Genomic DNA, 18553 nt, shown 5'->3' with positions numbered 1-18553 from the left:
TATTTCATTTGAGGTCAATTTTACTATAGGCTATCATTTTCATGAACGTGCCGTAAAATAACCATAAATCAGACGTAGAAAGGGACTGCTAACAGGAAGGCCAAAATTAAGCCAATTTTTCATTATCCTGACATCACTATTTTATATCCCTCTGTTTAGAAGACTTCTACCCTGGTCTCTGACTTATTGTCCATGGTTAATACGACTGTGTACCATCTTCCCACAGCCGTTACGAGAAGGGGAGATAACTCTAGTGCATTTTACTATTACAAAACTTTCTGTCACAATACATGTGAAACTGATAAAGGATTGCTTCTCTGACAGTAGCATAGAATTAAATCCTTATCACAACGTAGGATTTATACATTCACTAACTTCAAGTTGGTTACTGTTTTACTTGTATGCGGTGAAACAAATGGTTTCATTTTCAACTAAGATTGGGTAATAGGCAAATTTTGCAGGAAAATTGCACTGTAAAAAGCACTATAGAGTTCATTACACCGGAATTTAGAGCTGATTTTGACTGTGTGATTGACTAGGAAGTGGTGTAATTGCTTAAGGGAAGAGCCAAAGCCCCTGTGTACTATAGGGGCAGTAGGACATTTCAATTAAAACTGTATTCTTTGTTACATGTTGTGGTGAAAGTATACCCTAATTCTTCTAAAACTTGGGACAGATATTAGCAGTGTTGGAAGTAGAATATTACATTTCTTTATCAACCTTTTGGAAAAGTAAGGGTATGAGTATGTTGTTCATTAGATGGTCTAACAATGTGAGAATAGAGAAACCCAATATTCCTGCCAGAATTACATATAGATTGACTAAAATGAGCAAACCAGGTGACCCAGATTTTAGAAGGAATGGAGTAGGTAAAGAATCTTTGTTTCAGTTTTCATCATTACATGATTTTATAAGATGCTCAATTCTGTTTGTTGACAGGGTTCCATGGACTTCACCAAAACGTATGTATAAATGTGTTATACCTCTCTAGGTTTGTTATACATGTGCACATGACTATTGTCAGCAGATGTGTTTCTGTAACACTGAGTACCAGCACTGTAGTTGTCCAAAACATGACCCAAGCGTAAAATATATCTAGTGTTCAAACATACATTTGCTCAGACAAATCAGACCTAACCTGCTAGGTACATCATGACATTTTCATAACTGTGGTACACAGGATTACCACATGACTGTGTCTCTTTGTTTTCTGTCCTCTGTTCACAGAATTGATGACCAACTGAATGAGATAAGAGCAGATCTGGAGAAACATGAGGTCAGCAGACAAAAGCTTCGAGATTCTCTACAACATGACCAAGTTGTTCCTAGACAGGTGACTGTAAAAGAGACAGTGCAAGAACTTCAGGACTTAGAAGCAGCAGTCGGTGGACAAATGTCATCCCTACGTGTTACAAGTAGGTTCTTATATGTATAAAAGGTGTACAGTAGGGTGTGCTCAGAGGACATGAACAACTGTGGGGTTTACACTAGTATGTGCATAACAGACACAAATATAAAGTGGAGAAAGGGCAGAGTTGTGCGTGTGCAAAACACATGGCAGACTGTGCTAAGAAGAAAACAAACCGATATGAGCTGTAATACAGCAGGGCACACCCTGAAAATGAACAGTATTCCAAGAGTAACAAAAATGAGAAGAGTTTACAAAAAGCAGAGATAGTGTGAGGTGTACATTAGGTTGTGAACAAACCACGACCTGATGTCAGGCTTAAAGTAGGGTGTGCGCAAAAGACACAAAGTAATGCAAAGCACAAAAGGGTGTACACAGAAGACACAAACTAATGTGAGACATGTATTAGGGGTGTGCACAAACATAAACTTATGTCCGGCATTATCTGAGGTGTCCACAACAGACACAAACTAATGTGAGGTATGCATTAGAGTGGGCAAATAGATACAAACTAATGTGAGGTATACAACAGGGTGGACAAAACAGATACAAACTAATGTGAGGTATACAGTAAGGTGTGCACAGAAGACACAAACTAATGTGAGGTATACAGTAGAATGTGCCCAGAAGACACAGACTAATGTGAGGTATACAGTAGGGTGTGTACAGAGGACACAGACTAATGTGAGGTATACAGTAGGGTGTGCACAGAGGACACAAACTAATGTGAGGTATACAGTAGGGTGTGCCCAGAGAACACAAACTACTGAGAGACATGAAATAGTGTATGGTACTTGTAAAGTGTACACTGAGCTAAGAGCTCAAAAAGAATTCAATAGTCTGTCCAAAGAAATTAAAGGACAATGTAAGCTATATACAGTATGATATGCTCATAAATAAATAAAAATGTGGTGTATACAACGTTATGGTTTTTTTTTTTCAAAACAAGGAAAATACATTGCAAAGTTATATAACAGCACGTGTACAGCTAGAAAAGGACACATAGTAGTGTAGCCTTCGGTGTCTGCCTGATTTTTACTTTATGTGTACCAAATCAGTAGTTGTACTGTTAGCTCAGGGCTGGTGTGTGTGTATTCTGTAGTGTCTGGGTGATATTTACCCCATGTATAAAAATCAGCAGTAGTACTCTTAGAACAGGACACATAGTAGTGTACCCTTCGGTGTCTGTGTGATATTTACCTAATGTATGAAATTAGCAGGTGTGCCGTTAGAACAGGAGAGATGGCATTGTATCCATCACTGTCTGGGTGATATATACATCATGTGTACAAATCAGCAAGTGGAGTGTTAGAACAGGACACATGGCAGGGTACCTCTCACTATCTGGGTGATATATACATCATGTGTACAAATCAGCAAGTGCACTGTTAGAACAGGACACATGGCAGGGTACCTCTCACTCTCTGGGTGATATATATATCATGTGTACAAATCAGCAAGTGCACTGTTAGAACAGGACACATGGCAGGGTACCTCTCACTCTCTGGGTGATATATATATCATGTGTACAAATCAGTAAGTGGAGTGTTAGAACAGGACACATGGCAGGGTACCCCTCAGTGTCTGGGTGATATATACATCATGCGTACAAATCAGCAAGTGCACTGTTAGAACAGGACACATGGTAGGGTACCTCTCACTCTCTAGGTGATATATATATCATGCGTACAAATCAGCAAGTGCACTGTTAGAACAGGACACATGGCAGGGTACCTCTCGGTGTCTGGGTGATATATACATCATGTGTACAAATCAGCAAGTGCACTGTTAGAACAGGACACATGGCAGGGTACCTCTCACTCTCTGGCTGATATATATATCATGTGTATAAATCAGCAAGTGGAGTGTTAGAACAGGACACATGGCAGGGTACCCCTTGGTGTCTGGGTGATATATACATCATGTGTACAAATCAGCAGGTGGAGTGTTAGAACAGGACACCTGGCAGGGTACCTCTCACTCTCTGGGTGATATATACATCATGCGTACAAATCAGCAAGTGGAGTGTTAGGACAGGACACATGGCAGGGTACCTCTCACTCTCTTGGTGATATATACATCATGTGTACAAATCAGCAAGTGGAGTGTTAGAACAGGACACATGGCAGGGTACCTCTCACTCTCTGGGTGATATATACCTCATGCATACAAATCAGCAAGTGCACTGTTAGAACAGGACACATGGCAGGGTACCTGTCACTGTCTGGGTGATATATACCTCATGCGTACAAATCAGCAAGTGCACTGTTAGAACAGGACACATGGCAGGGTACCTCTCACTCTCTGGGTGATATATATATCATGTGAACAAATCAGCAAGTGCACTGTTAGAACAGGACACATGGCAGGGTACCTCTCGGTGTCTGGGTGATATATACATCATGTGTACAAATCAGCAAGTGGAGTGTTAGAACAGGACACATGGCAGGGTACCTCTCGGTGTCTGGGTGATATATACATCATGTGTTCAAATCAGCACGTGGAGTGTTAGAACAGGACACATGGCAGGATACCTCTCACTCTCTGGGTGATATATACATCATGTGTACAATCAGCAAGTGGAGTGTTAGAACAGGACACATGGCAGGGTACCTCTCACTGTTTGGGTGATATATACATCATGTGTACAAATCAGCACATGGAGTGTTAGAACAGGACACATGGCAGGATACCTCTCACTCTCCGGGTGATATATACTTCATGTGTACAAATCAGCAAGTGGAGTGTTAGAACAGGACACATGGCAGGGTACCCCTCGGTGTCTGGGTTATATTTACCTCATGTTTGCAAACCAGCAAGTGGAGTGTTAGAACAGGACACATGGCAGGGTACCCCTCGGTGTCTGGGTGATATATACATCATGTGTACAACTCAGCAAGTGCACTGTTAGAACAGGACACATGGCAGGGTACCTCTCACTGTCTGGGTGATATATACATCATGCGTACAAATCAGCAAGTGCACTGTTAGAACATGACACATGGCAGGGTACCTCTCACTGTCTGGGTGATATATACATCATGCGTACAAATCAGCATGTGCACTGTTAGAACAGGACACATGGCAGGGTACCTCTCACTGTCTGGGTGATATTATCCTTGTGGACAAATCAGCAAGTGCACTGTTGGAACAGGACACATGGCAGGGTACCTCTCACTGTCTGGGTGATATATACATCATGTGTACAAATCAGCAAGTGCACTGTTAGAACAGGAAACATGGCAGGGTACCTCTCGGTGTCTGGGTGATATTTACCTTATGTACAAATCAGCAAGTGCACTGTTAGAACAGGACACATGGCAGGGTACCTCTCACTGTCTGGGTGATATTTACCTCATGTGTACAAATCAGCAAGTGCACTGTTAGAACAGGACACATGGCAGGGTACCTCTCACTGTCTGGGTGATATATACATCATGTGTACAAACCAGCAAGTGGAGTGTTAGAACAGAACAATTGGCAGGGTACCTCTCACTGTCTGGGTGATATTATCCTCGTGTACAAATCAGCAAGTGCACTGTTAGAACAGGACACATGTCAGGGTACCTCTCACTGTCTGGGTGATATATACATCATGTGTACAAATCAACAAGTGCACTGTTAGAACAGGACACATGGCAGGGTACCTCTCACTGTCTGGGTGATATATACATCATGTGTAGAAATCAGCAAGTGCACTGTTAGAACAGGACACATGGCAGTGTACCTCTCACTGTCTGGGTGATATTTACCTCATGCGTACAAATCAGCAAGTGCACTGTTAGAACAGGACACGTGGCAGGGTACCTCTCACTGTCTGGGTGATATTTACCACATGCGTACAAATCAGCAAGTGCACTGTTAGAACAGGACACATGGCAGGGTACTGCATGTTTGCAAATCAGCAGGTGTACTGTTAATACGAATAACATATTGTTCCCCTGAGTGCAGAGCAAAAAAGATACAAACTAATGTGAGGCATTCAACAGGGTGTGCAAAAAGGATACAAACTAATGTGAGGCATGCAATAGGGGGGGCAAAACAGATACAAACTAATGTGAGGCATGCGTCCCATACAAACTAATGTGAGGTATGCAATAGAGTGAGCAAAACCGATAAAAATTATTTTGAGGTATGCAGTACGATGTGCACATAGGATATAAACTAGTGTGAGGCATACAGTAGGGTGTGCACGGAAGACGCACACTAATGTGAGGCACATGTATATGAGAGGATGTTCCCAGAAGACACAAACTAATGTGAGGTATACAGTAGGATGTGCACAGAAGACAAACTAATATGAGACAGATGGAAGTCTTCCCATCAGTGTCTGGGTGATATTTACCTCGTGTACAAATCAACAAGTGCAATGTTAGAACAGAACACATGGCAGGGCACCCTCAGTGTCTGGATGATATTTACCTCATGTTTTCAAATCAGCAGGTGTAGTGTTAATACAGAACAGATAACATATTGTACCCTTGAGTGAGATTTACCTCATGAGTGTGAGTGTACTGTTAAAAGAGGATAGATAACACAGTGTACCCCTCTGTAAAATAAAAAGAAAGTAACTCCGAATATTGAAGTGATAATATAAGTCTGTGTTTCTATCACTATATTTGTGCCATCATCGGGAAATATATATGGTAAAGAATACATAGGCTTATATACATGTAGGTGCGTAGGTATACAATGCATGCATGTACAAAGACAAAACAAAGTGTGGTAAGTTAGAAGAAAGGCAGGAATGGTTGAGCCTGAATTACATAACGTTAAGCTGGTATTGCATGAAAAACTGAAGAAAAGAGAATAAAATGTAGAGTTGAAGCTAGAATTTCAAAAACAGGGTGGTTGGGTGGAGGGTGGTGAATATAATATATATAAAACAGATACTGGTGAAAACAAGACGTTTTATTATTATTATAAGGTAGAGAATCCATGTATGTAGGTCTATATATTAATAATTGTTTATCTACATTTATCTCCTCACTTGATATACGTTTGATTTTTTTAAAATTTTGTAATATTTAAATCTATTTAAAAATCTGGTGCAGAAAATTTAAGCTAATACTTCTTTATTACTAATAATTGTGATAAATAAAATAGCCTTTGGGGTGTGAGAAAGTAAGTTGTGTGTGGCGAGTTACCTCCCTTACTACACAGACCGCTTTGGCAGGGTGTTACGCCACGAATGCCAGCAAGCTTACTACAGATTCATAGTGACTTTTCTGTTCCAATGTGCCATGACTGACAACTAAAACCCTGTGTCCGATAGAGGAAGGTATTGTTCTTGTTGTAGGTGATAAGTTTCAAACAAATTAGAGCGTTAAAAGGCTGTATTTTAATCCAGTACTTGGTCTGTCGTACCCGTCATTTAGTGATGGATCCAGTTCTTGTCGAAGCTCAACTCTTTTGAACCGTCTGAAAATGACAGAAATTTGTGTATAAATTACATTCTTGTCACAGCAATATGTGTGATTTTATTCCAAGAGACTGTGTTCAGAAAGTAAAACCACTGTATGTGTACAGGTATTTAAACTTCAGTCTTACAGCGTGTGTTTATGGTTTGCTGTTGTTTATGCTGCTTCTGTTGTGTTTTTGCAGAGCCGACGCTGAGATTCACAGAGACAGACCGCCGTGTGCTGAGAATCACTGACAGGGGCTCAGTGGTAAAGGCTGAGGACTTGTCCGTGGGGTGGTGTGGGAGAGCTGTGACAGACGGGCGTTACCAGACGGGCAGGTACTACTGGGAGATACACATCACCTGTTCACCTGACTGTAACTGTTGTGTAGGGGTGACACAGGAGAGCTGTGGTGTGAGGAGGATGACAGACCCTGGCCGTAACACCTGGTACATTGGGATGTTGTACCGTGGTGATGAGGTCAGGTGTTATAGTGACTGTGGAGGTGAGATCAAACCTGCCTATCTACAGTACAGACGTTACACACGACCTCATCACCTGGGTGTGTACCTGGACTGTCATGACCACACACTGACAGTCCTGGACTGTGACAACAACCAGGTAATGTACACTGTCAGTGATGTTATCGTCACAGAGCCTCTCGTGCCATGGGTTGGGTTTGATGTCAGGTCTGGATCTGGATCTGTGTCTGCTCGTCTGGTAACGGGGGACTCTGCAACTCTGCCTCAAGTTCTCTGTGATATGATAAGCACCTCCTGACCATCGGGTAATTATTCATTACATCTTTTCCATCATATTATAATTTGTTTCAAATAGAGTGGTTAATTATGTCTCAAAATTTTTGGGTATAAATGTTTTAGTTAATGTCAGCAGTGTGGCTAATTCAGTAATCTGTCACAAGCTTACAGCTTGGTGTAGTTGTACACAGTCTGTCTGACTTGTCCTGAACATCAGTGTCAGGTTTTTTCCAGACAAAATACATGTAGATAATGACTGGGTAGTTTTAGTTTTAGTAATGGAGATTTGTGAGAAAGCGACTGAGGGTATAAAGGATTATTTTTCTTACCATGATCGGGCCGGTATGCCATAACTCAGGAGTGGTTTCAGATTAAATCGTCAAAAAAGATCAGATCAGATTGACGTTGTTGTTGCAGCACGTTACACAAGACAAGAAAAAGATCACGTGGATGAGTACAGGTAGAGCTTTTGGCACTTGACCTTAGATGCAGATTGGGCCAGAAGAGGTTGGCAGGATAAGCTACATGTAGTCATCTAGGTTGTGTTATGTAACTTGGATGTAAGTTTCGGATAAAAATGAGAGAAAAACATAACCTGTGGGCCATTATTGATACTGTCTCTTTTGAGTGCAATCCAACCAGCCCTCCAATAAAGGACCCCACTTGAAAGGGTGTTTTTCTTAGACGTTTCATTACCCAGAATGTACAAAAATTCCCTGTCGACCTACCCTATTTTGTCTCCATGATGAGGTTAATCCCATGCTGAACAAGGACTGTTTTTAGGATGCTGTTGTCAGCTGTAAGTTCTCGTTTTTTATATATTTCTCTATTTTTCAACTTAGTTTATTCAAACATTGGCGTCCTTAACACTTTGTCATGATCTGGGCATAGTTTGTGTGTCTCATATGTTAACAATAGTAAACATTTTAAGCTGTTTATCAGATTTTTATCTTCAGTCTGAACACAGTGACATTTTAGTGGACTATTTGTGTTTTTTGAATACATCTACCACATTACTATGTAAACATCTGACCCGTTTTCTATAATAAACACTTATGTCTTAGTCACTAAACAGCTTTTTATGAATAAATATACCAGTTGGCATTAATCCATACTGTAATAAAAATGTGTTTAAAAACAGTTATTTTTAATGTGTAGGCCTACTGTAAATCGTTAACCTTTTTAGCCACTAAAAGTGTTTACTGGAATCTGTGCATATATTTAATATGAAATAATGCTAAAATGATTTGTTTGTGTCAGTGAAGATGTAAGCTTCATAAAACTGTGCCAATTATTTATCTACACTCTGTAGTTCTCTTAACAGTATTTCAAATTATCGGTTAAAGAGGTGGCTGAAGAGGTTGAAGAGTTTATAGTAAGCTGTATGAGGAAGGTTGAAAAAATTAGGATAAGCGATATGAGGAAGGTTGAACAATTATGATAAGAAATATAAGGAAGGATACCACAGATATATATTATGGATATAACCTTTTTTTCCTTTAAATGACTTTTACATGTAAGTGCTGTGATATGACATGTGACATGTATTATTGTATTCACTGTCCTGTAAGCATTAAGCTCACATTGTGATATTTTCCAATAAATAGTTTCTCAAAACATGTATATACATTGATTATGTTGCAGTTTATTCAGAATATAGTTGTTTTTTTTTTCTTGCTTGCATGAACTTAGCTTGATGAAGTGATTAAAGTATCATTGTTACATCGCTTTTCATTTGTTTTTTAAATTCAGACCCTGTCCACACTTTTTCTTTTATAAATGTAATCAGTTTTTCTTGTACATGTATTAACATTGACTCTCTTTTATTGCATACATGTATGAATAACTACAACATGAGCTGCCTCCTTGTTATGTTTAATTAACTTCACCCAGAGCTGCAGACCTACACATGCTTAATCCTCTCTTTAGGTTTAACCTTCAAAACCAGCTTTGGTCTCCGACTTGATGTGCAGCTCAAATCATGTATCCGAAGGGCTTCTGTTGTCATCTGTGAGTTTGTCTGGGTGTTTTTGAATTCCCATACATGTATTTTCAGTAAAACACAACAACGTGTGTATGTAAAATCAGCTGGCAAATCATCTTTGATTTCTGTGATCTCTGAACTTTGCAAATATGAAAGTCTGGCTTGTAGCTGATTTACCTTAGGAAGTGGCTTCATCCCCAGTACTGTTGCTATGAGAACCTGTCGTCAAGATCCTGAGGTCACTGCACCATTTCATCAGCTTGCTGTTATTTTGACGTCAGTTGTTGTTGTATTTATGTATGATTCGGTAATAATTTGCCATTCTCTGCCTTTTGTGTTCCAACTTCTGAAACATATGCTTAAAAAAACTAAATGATTGTGTAATGTGTAGTCGTTTGAATGGTTGAATTACAGTGTCAATAAAATGTAGTAATACAAACGTAAATCATGCACAGTATGTCGCATTTTTACACAGGGTTATACATATACCAATTTCACAATGAACATTTTCAAATTACCCGATAGGTCTCTTCTCAGTAGTGCTGGTTTCCTCTCTGTCTGTTAACTTGTGGGTAGATTATTTGATGTGTATCTTTTCAGGTGTGATGGGTTTCCTCTCTGTTATACCTTGTCCGTATGTTGCGTGATGTGTATCACGTGTATCAGCTGTAATGGGTTTCCTGTCTGTCTGATACGTTGTGCAAATATTTACCTGATGTGTATCTTCTCTGGTGTGATGGGTTTTCTGACTCTCTGACTCTTGGTCCACATATAACCTGATGTGTATCTTTATAGGTGTGGTAGATTTCCTCTCTGTGATACCTTGTCCGTATGTTACGTAATGTGTATCTTTTCAGCTGTGATGGGTTTCCCGTCTGTCTGATACCTTATGCGAATATTACCTGATGTGTAGTGGCTTTCCTGTCTTTCTGACACTTGGTCCACACATGACCACACATGATGTGTATCCTCTCAGGGAACCTGGTTTTCCCCTGTTCCAAATACCGGGTTCACACACTACATGGTGTGTAACTGCTCGGGAGGGCTGGTTTTGCCCTCTCTCTAATACCGGGTCCACACTCTACATGGTGTGTTACTGTAGCTTCTCGGGAGGGCTGGTTTTCCCCTCTGTAATACAGGGTCCACACATTACATGATGTGTAACTTCTCTTAAAGCTAAAAGAGGCATATTGAAGGCTGAGTTTTATATTCGCTGATATAAAGAACGCCAAGTCCAGCTTATGCCGTCTTCCGCTCCGGTCGTACATGTGGGCGGAATTCATGTAGGGGTTTATTATATATTTCACTTTTAAACTAAAGTGTTTCGGTAAACATTTATGACTGTACCAAATATCTTTTCAAAGTTTTGACATCTCAAATATAGCTTTTCTTTGTTCTTTAGCCAATATAAATATTTGGCCTGTCAAAGGTCCGTTGAAATCAATCTCGTTCCCCCTCTTCGCTCTCCTAAGACCCTGTCCTTTGAACTTGATCATGAGTTAAAGCAACGTGTTAGTGTTTTATAGTTCTAGGCTACAAAAACGTCCTTAGGTTAAGTCCTCGACATTTTGCGGTCCGACGCTGCCCGTTGGCGGTGAATCCCCGTATTTGTCATCTTGTGATAGAACTCTTAAAACTTCATTGTTACATTTAACACTGTGACGATCACGAGGAGTGACTGCACTTATAACAGTTACATGTATCTGACCAGTTTTATTATGTGCTAATGTTTCAACACTTTTCAAGGGTGTACATATTTCTACTCCATTAAAAGGGGGAACTCTGTTTCAACTGTTTGTTTACAATGTTGATTACCAAACTTTTAATGGAGATGGCATGTGAGAACTTTGACACTCTGATAAAAGTGCCCTGATAATTCTCATAAATTCAGTCCCTCCTCGCACATGATCTTTACAATGTTAATTTTAACATTTTAGCTTTAAGAGTAAAAGGTCGTCATACGTAACGCCACCTTCGCTTCACACTAAAGACATTCACTGACGACTGACATCATAGGTTCAAATCCAGCATTCGCTGATTTAGCAGCAACTTAAAGACAGGTATTCGTATCTACCAGCCGTCAACAAAGATGTGCGTCCCGGATCAATAGTCACAAGTCCAGATCCCAAACAGACGTTTAACACGTGCCAACAAAACAACTAAGAAAGTATATGAAGTACGAGAATGGTAATAGAATGGTTTAAGGGAGTTGTTTTCTTTACCCATAAATATGCGCGACGACCTCAGCAGAAGGGGAGTGCTATTAATGTGACTGCGTGTTAAATGTCATGACAACACAGTATTTTGAGTATTTCTAGACCAGTGACGTCTAATATATTGCAACTTATTTCACTGCATTTTTTCTACCTAATTCTGCTTAAGCCATGGTGCTAGGAGACGTGTAGATTGCTACTATTTATGCATTTACTTGAACAGTTAAAATAAAACCCTGACTGAGACAACTTGATCAGAGGTGGTGTTTCAATGGTTACCTGTGACCAATTGTCGGCTATCCCGTTGTTGTCGCTGCTCTGGTTTTACTCTCTATTCTGTACGTCTTTAATTATATTGAGTGCGATGTATATAAAAAAAAATTTATCAAATAGGAAAATATGAATGTATTATAAATATAGGAGAAATGTCAGGTATAGCCTACCTGGCGAAGAGTGTTGACTTCCAGAGTGCCTTATCTAGTGAAGAAGAAAACCAATTAAGAAATTCAAGTTAAGTTGTTTGGAGGTTTGTTTCACTTATAAAAATACGATCAGCATTATGGCGGGAGGAAAGCAGACAGAGCCCTGGAAAACCCACGAGTACGCTGACAAAATTTCCCACGCCCCACTAGAGAGGAAGATAAAGAAATAAGAAGTAAGACAGGTTTAACGTGATTTTATCAATGAACAGCACACATATGCTCAGAGTCAGCAAGAATGCTGATAATTTTTTTTTTCAAAAAATCATTTCAATTTGTTTCCATGGAAACAGAAATCTTCACATAATCATACTAATTTGGAGGCCCTTGTATAGTTAAATCACCCCTTGTTCTTGCTTTCCACTTTGCCCTGACATAAAACGTATACATAAGCAATGTGGAGTGAATCTTTGGATTGGACAATACTAACCCTTAACATATCGCGTGATCTCGTGAGTGTATTATAAATCGACTTTGTAATTCAAGCAAATCAACAGTCAGAAGTATGTGAATTTGGCAACGCATGAAATAGAGCAAATCTCACGTTATTTATATTAATTAGTTTATTTGATTGGGGTTTTACGCTGTGCATATGAATATTTCACTTGTACGAGGACGGCTGGCAATACGGTGAGAGGAAACCGGACTCTGGCCTGGAGAAACACACGACCATCCGCAGGTTGCCACGGAACCTTACCACGTCCCGGAGATTTTGTAAATAGGACGGTGGGTAAACGCTGGAGTACATTTAAAGTCACCTTGTAAACTAAATACGTTTTAAAGGCACAGAGGGTACACATGCAATACGGACCAATGAGAAAGCAACTAGATATTGGTCGATGCCTGACCGTGTAGACACACCCGAAAGACGTAACGTGCAGTCTACGAACTGGAGAGACCACTATTCTGAATGACGCCAGTATCTCTGCCATCGATAAACAGTGCAAAACATAAAGTTGTAACAGTGTAGTACCAGTGCTGTGACGATGGCAGGGTTAAGAGCTAAGAACGTGTTACTCTTCGTTGTGGTGTTTTCTGTGATTTTATGTAGCACATGGGTATCAGGTAAGACCATTTCAAAAGCTGTTTTTAAAACAAATAATTTACCTGTTCGAAAAAAAAAATGCATTATTTTACAGTTTGCCATTTGACTGGTGAACGTATTCACGATATGGTGTACAACAACACATCGAATGAAGCGAACGAAGAGCGTTTGAAAACGTAATTTATAAACATGACGTTGCATTAGGCATAAGTGTTTAGGCTGAAAAAAGCGTCACGGTTTGGCCAAGAGTAATAATTACCCTAACAAATGGGGTTTGTGTCTGTTACATTCCATGACACCTGATGGGGCACCATGTTAAATCACACCACATTGATGCCTTTTCAAATGTTTCCTGGTATTTGCACAATGTACAAGCCATTTTTAAAACCTTCAGTAATCTCTAAGGAATGGATACACATCAAAACAGGCTGGATTACCACCTAAAGGATTCAGGAAACGTTTCGTTATTATTTATTAATGTACGTAGTATATGACGCGGCCTTGTAGATAAATCTACAGAAAGTTTATCAGCTCTCTTCTTGTGGCCTAAAAATGACAACAGTTTTCGTAACGACCCAGCGGTCTGCCTGCTGTTTTGTCGTCAACGGTGATATCTGTCAAAACAACTTTGTTTATTTCCGAATATTTCCGATCATTGAGGCCGAATAGAAAGGTTATTATAACACATATAATAGGCCACTAAAATTATTTTTCTCTCATTTTTGGCATACCTGACTTCATGTGCCTTAAAACTATACATGTACCCTTATATAGCACCATTCCATGCATCCTAAGTAGGTGTCATCTGCTGGACGAAATATTTCCCTGTTTCAGGTTCGGAACTTAGGGAGACATGCTACAACACGGGAGAGTGCCCTGCCCATTCAGTGTGCAAGGCCCACTCTTGTGAAATGTTCATTTGTCAGTGTGAAGTCGGCTACTTTCAGTTCAATTCACACAGCAGTGTGTGCAGCAAAGGTGAGTGAGGAGAGCACAAGGTGATAGTTTCTACATGATATTACCGATGACATCCAGGCCCTTATCAATTTATCCCAGTTAGGGTTTTATTCGGACTAGTCATGTATGCGCATGTGTTTAAGAAGCAGGGTAGAAGCCAGCCTTGTACCATAACTTAGGCAGAGTTTTGTAATAAACTGCAGCAATGTTAGTTGCAATTTATTAGAACAATTTTTGGAAATATTGTTTTTGAACAAAAAAAATTGGTTTCACTATATCCTGGTGAGTTACATGCAGACCGACGTCACGTTGAACAGCGTCACGTTGAGCTATATACATCTTATTTTCTTGGCCCTGTTCTAATTGCTCGTCATCTCGCAGCGTCACGGGGGGAGGGGGGGGGGGTTATATTTTGCAACCTGGTCGACACTGGTTGGATCCTACAATGTTGAAATCATAGCACTATTTTGTTTTTTAATTGCCTAGTGTTGAACGCCATGTTCAGCAAGTTTCTGGTAGAATTATTGATATGCGTTCAAAAATTCAGTTTGAGTGAGTGAGTGAGTGCTTGGGGTTTAACGTCGTACTCAACAATTTTTCAGTCATATGGCGACGAAGGAATCATTAGGGTGCATGCACGTGTAATTGTGCCTCCTTGTTGCAGGACGGATTTCCACCGCTCTTTTATTTAGTGCTGCATCACTGAGACGACTTACCGAAGGCAAGTAAGCCGCCCCGCCCGAGCCATTATACTGATACGGGTCAACCAGTCGTTGCACTATCCCCTTCATGCTGAACGCCAAGCGAGGAAGTTACAACTTCCTCTTTTAAAGTCTTAGGTGTGACTCGACCAAGGATTGATCCTGGATCTACCGGTCCCGAAGCGGACGCTCTACCAACTGTGCTATCCGGGCCGGTAAAATTCAGTTTGAAGGCCCAGTAACTGACAAGGCAAGGAAGCAGGTCGTTAGGCGCGTTCTTGATGTGCCTTACATTTTACTGAAGTGTACACTTTAACTGTGGGCGTCTGTCTAGCTTTAACCCAAGTTTAACTCTTATCCACTTCATCATATGTCTAAAAAAATTGCACATCTCCACAAACAGAAGACAAACCGACAAATCAAGGTAAAGCAAATTATCATGTGATGGTTATCATATAATTTACTTGTAACAGTCTTGTTTCCAAACCCAATAAAGCCTTACTGTGCTATAAATCATATATACCGTGCGTTTGGGCTAACACAGCCACATAGTGACGATGGCATGTCACAAAGAGATTTTCTTTAACTGGTGTTTTACACTAAAGAAAAAAAAACATTTCACTTACATGAAGGGGGATCACTACGGGAGCTGATTTTTTATGCATCTGTGAACACCAGAACGAATTGTCGTTTATAATTACAGAGACAACAACTTTACACCAATGGAACTTCAATGTACTGTCAATAAGTTTAAAAAATAATGTACTCTCAACAAAAACATAAACGCAATTTTTATATTGTTTTCTCTCATTATTAAATAACGTCTTAACTCAACAATTTGGGTAAGTATTAATTTGAAATTCAGCCACTTGATTTGAGGAAAACAAATAAATCACTACACAAATAAATCATTGGGGGTGGTTGGGGTGAGGGGCGCATGTTTCATAAAAGGTCATTTTAACAAAGCTTTTGTGATTTGTGGACTTATATTTTTGTTGAGTGTAGATTTATCAGCCTGCGTTGAATTAAGGTATCAACAAACAATTCTTTTTATCTGTATTTTATTTCAGCCTCATTGGTAGGTGAAAAGTGCTCAGCCAATGAAACCTGTCTGCCAATCAACACCGTTTGTAATTCCACATCCGGTGTCTGCGAATGCAAAACTGGCTTTACCCCGAGCAGGGACGGATTTAAATGTAAAGACGACTCGATCGGCAAACAACCGGACCTTGGTGACAGCTGCACTTCTGGGCTTCAGTGTGACTTCTTCTCGATGTGTCAAAATGGCACGTGTCAATGTAGAAGCGGATTTACCATGTGGACGCTGGAAGAAAAATGGTTGCTCTACCCACGCCCAAACTTTTTGTCTTGCAAGACCCCGGATCTGGCACTGGGTGAGATTATTATCTCTCCATTGTTTGGGTATATTTTACAAATCAAGTAATCAGGTACCAACTGCTGTCCTATGAAAATAATACATCGAGTTTTACCTTAGTTATTGTAAGTCGTTGTGAATATACTTCTTTTCAATATATCAGGTCTTATTTTACTTACTTTCTGTTGAAATCTTGGTGCTCGTGGGGCCTGTAAGATGCCACTTTTAAAACATTTATATGAACAGTTAAAATAAAACCCTAACTGAGGTAAATTGACAATGTCCCAGAATTCACTGTTAATGCGCGTGAGCATTTGCAAGGTATCACACTGTTGTTGCTACTTGGGTGACTATGTAGTCTACGTTCATTGAAGATCAGTTGTCTATAGGTTTATACTTATAGTGTACTTATGTATGTTTTTATTTTTATTTGGTTGTTTGTGTTAAACGTGGTTTTGGGAATAAGTCTTGCGTTTATTGACCCGTCATTTTGAATGAATTTTTACGAATGTTTTGACACATTGATTCACTTTGGAAAGCTTCTCGATAACTTGCCATATGCACTCCCATTACTTCTACCTCAGGACTTGGCCGCCATCATATCATTAAGTCAACAATTATTCAGTGCAGTTGAACAAAACCGACGTCAATTTATTGCAAGTTAAGGTTAATTATAACTGTCTACGTAGATGCATAAGTAGTAGTTAGATTACACGCCAATCGCCCCCCACCCCCACCCCCCGTCCTCTCAACCCCCACACCATGGCTTATGCAGAATTAGGTAAAAAGGATGCAGTGACATTATCATACAATCACTTTCTGATTTATTAAGTTACAGGATTTAATAATTTTATTACAGATAATATGAATTATTTTGCAGATATGTGTAATGGTGTTAAAGTATCCAGCCCTCAGACGCCTCATCATCAAACTCCGACAGAGCTTCACCCAACCAGTAAGTTGACTGTACAGGGTTAACGATCAGTCAGTACGATTTTGTACTGTGTACACTTGTACGACACGCGTGGGAAAGATCGTTAACAACTTCCCAACGGTACTTGGTTTCTTCCACGCATTAAACGATCACAATATATACATAAAAAGAAGTATAGAGCATGCAGTTATCACAGAAAATATGCATAAAATTCTATAAAGTTTTGAGAGCCGAGAAGATGAAGTTCAGTAAAAAAGCGTCACCAAGTGAGTGGCTAGGTGCTGAGGGATTGTTTGCTAATTATTTTGTTGATAAGCGGTGTAGGATTTTTGAAATGTTTCTAAGAACATTTCTGGAATACTACTTTATTTATTTATTCAGTTTTGGAAACTAACTTTATGTTCACTTTAATTATTGCGGAAAACAACTCTTAAAAAAACAAATAAATACAAGAAAGAATGAGAGCGCGATTACGTAAGACATGATAGAGGATGAGGACAATAACAATAATCACATGCATCTTGCCTTGAACCTTCCACTTTATTCTGTTAAACCTACAGCGTATGATGCAGGTATGATGTGATGATGATGTAAAATATGCTTTTGTTGTTTTAGCGATGCCAACCGATTTCAACGTGACGGAATCCCCAAATGCGACAGAACCGGGTACAGTGGAAACACAGGCGCCCTCCGCGCTACCTGTTTTTATTCCAAAAACACCTACATTCCACGCTCAGCCTTGACGGTTTGAAAAATGTCCATTCCTGTCTAACGTGACCTTGAAATGACGTTGTGATTTTAGACACGCAGAGCGTTCCACGCACAAATTATTAACTGCAATTTTCTGTAAATAATTTCCTTACTGTGCGTTTTACAAACGCGTATATGAACAAGATGGAAAATGTGTATGTACTAGAGCAGATGTACCAAGAAGATAACTTGTTGTGTGGGAATATTTAAAGGGAGGAGTTACGTCCCTTCCTTGTTTGAAAATGTGAAAATGATCGTCTTTTATCAACAGAACAAGAAATCCACCCGTTGCCTGTCCGTCATTATGGTGGAAGTTTTTGAATTGTCATACATAGCATTGCCTCAGTAAATCAGTACTATCAAAATAAAGACAAAAATTTCTGACACGACGTAAACATGCAGACAGACTGCTTATTATTCAGCCGATTAATTCATCAATTCTGTAAATCAGCAAAAAATAATCTGTCAAACACTCAAATACACTTGATTTCTTATTTATTCATGCGATGATTTGCACCTTAATTTAGTACAGTATTTTAATTTGTAT

General features: G+C 39.6%; 1 protein-coding gene across 1 annotated transcript; it reads left to right on the top strand.

The window, feature by feature from the left end:
* Window positions 1–13178: 13178 nt before the first annotated feature.
* On the top strand, window positions 13179–18453 carry LOC135462935 (uncharacterized). Its single transcript, XM_064740249.1, has 5 exons — window positions 13179–13309; window positions 14124–14267; window positions 16018–16341; window positions 17203–17277; window positions 17872–18453. The coding sequence occupies exons 1-5, from the start codon at window positions 13231–13233 to the stop codon at window positions 17997–17999; spliced, it is 750 nt and encodes a 249-aa protein (XP_064596319.1). The 5' UTR covers window positions 13179–13230; the 3' UTR covers window positions 18000–18453.
* The last annotated feature ends 100 nt before the right edge of the window (window positions 18454–18553 follow it).

This window comes from Liolophura sinensis, chromosome 2 (assembly GCF_032854445.1).
Source record: "Liolophura sinensis isolate JHLJ2023 chromosome 2, CUHK_Ljap_v2, whole genome shotgun sequence".
NCBI classification, from domain to species: domain Eukaryota; kingdom Metazoa; phylum Mollusca; class Polyplacophora; order Chitonida; family Chitonidae; genus Liolophura; species Liolophura sinensis.
This window is presented reverse-complemented; position numbering and strand designations above follow the sequence as displayed.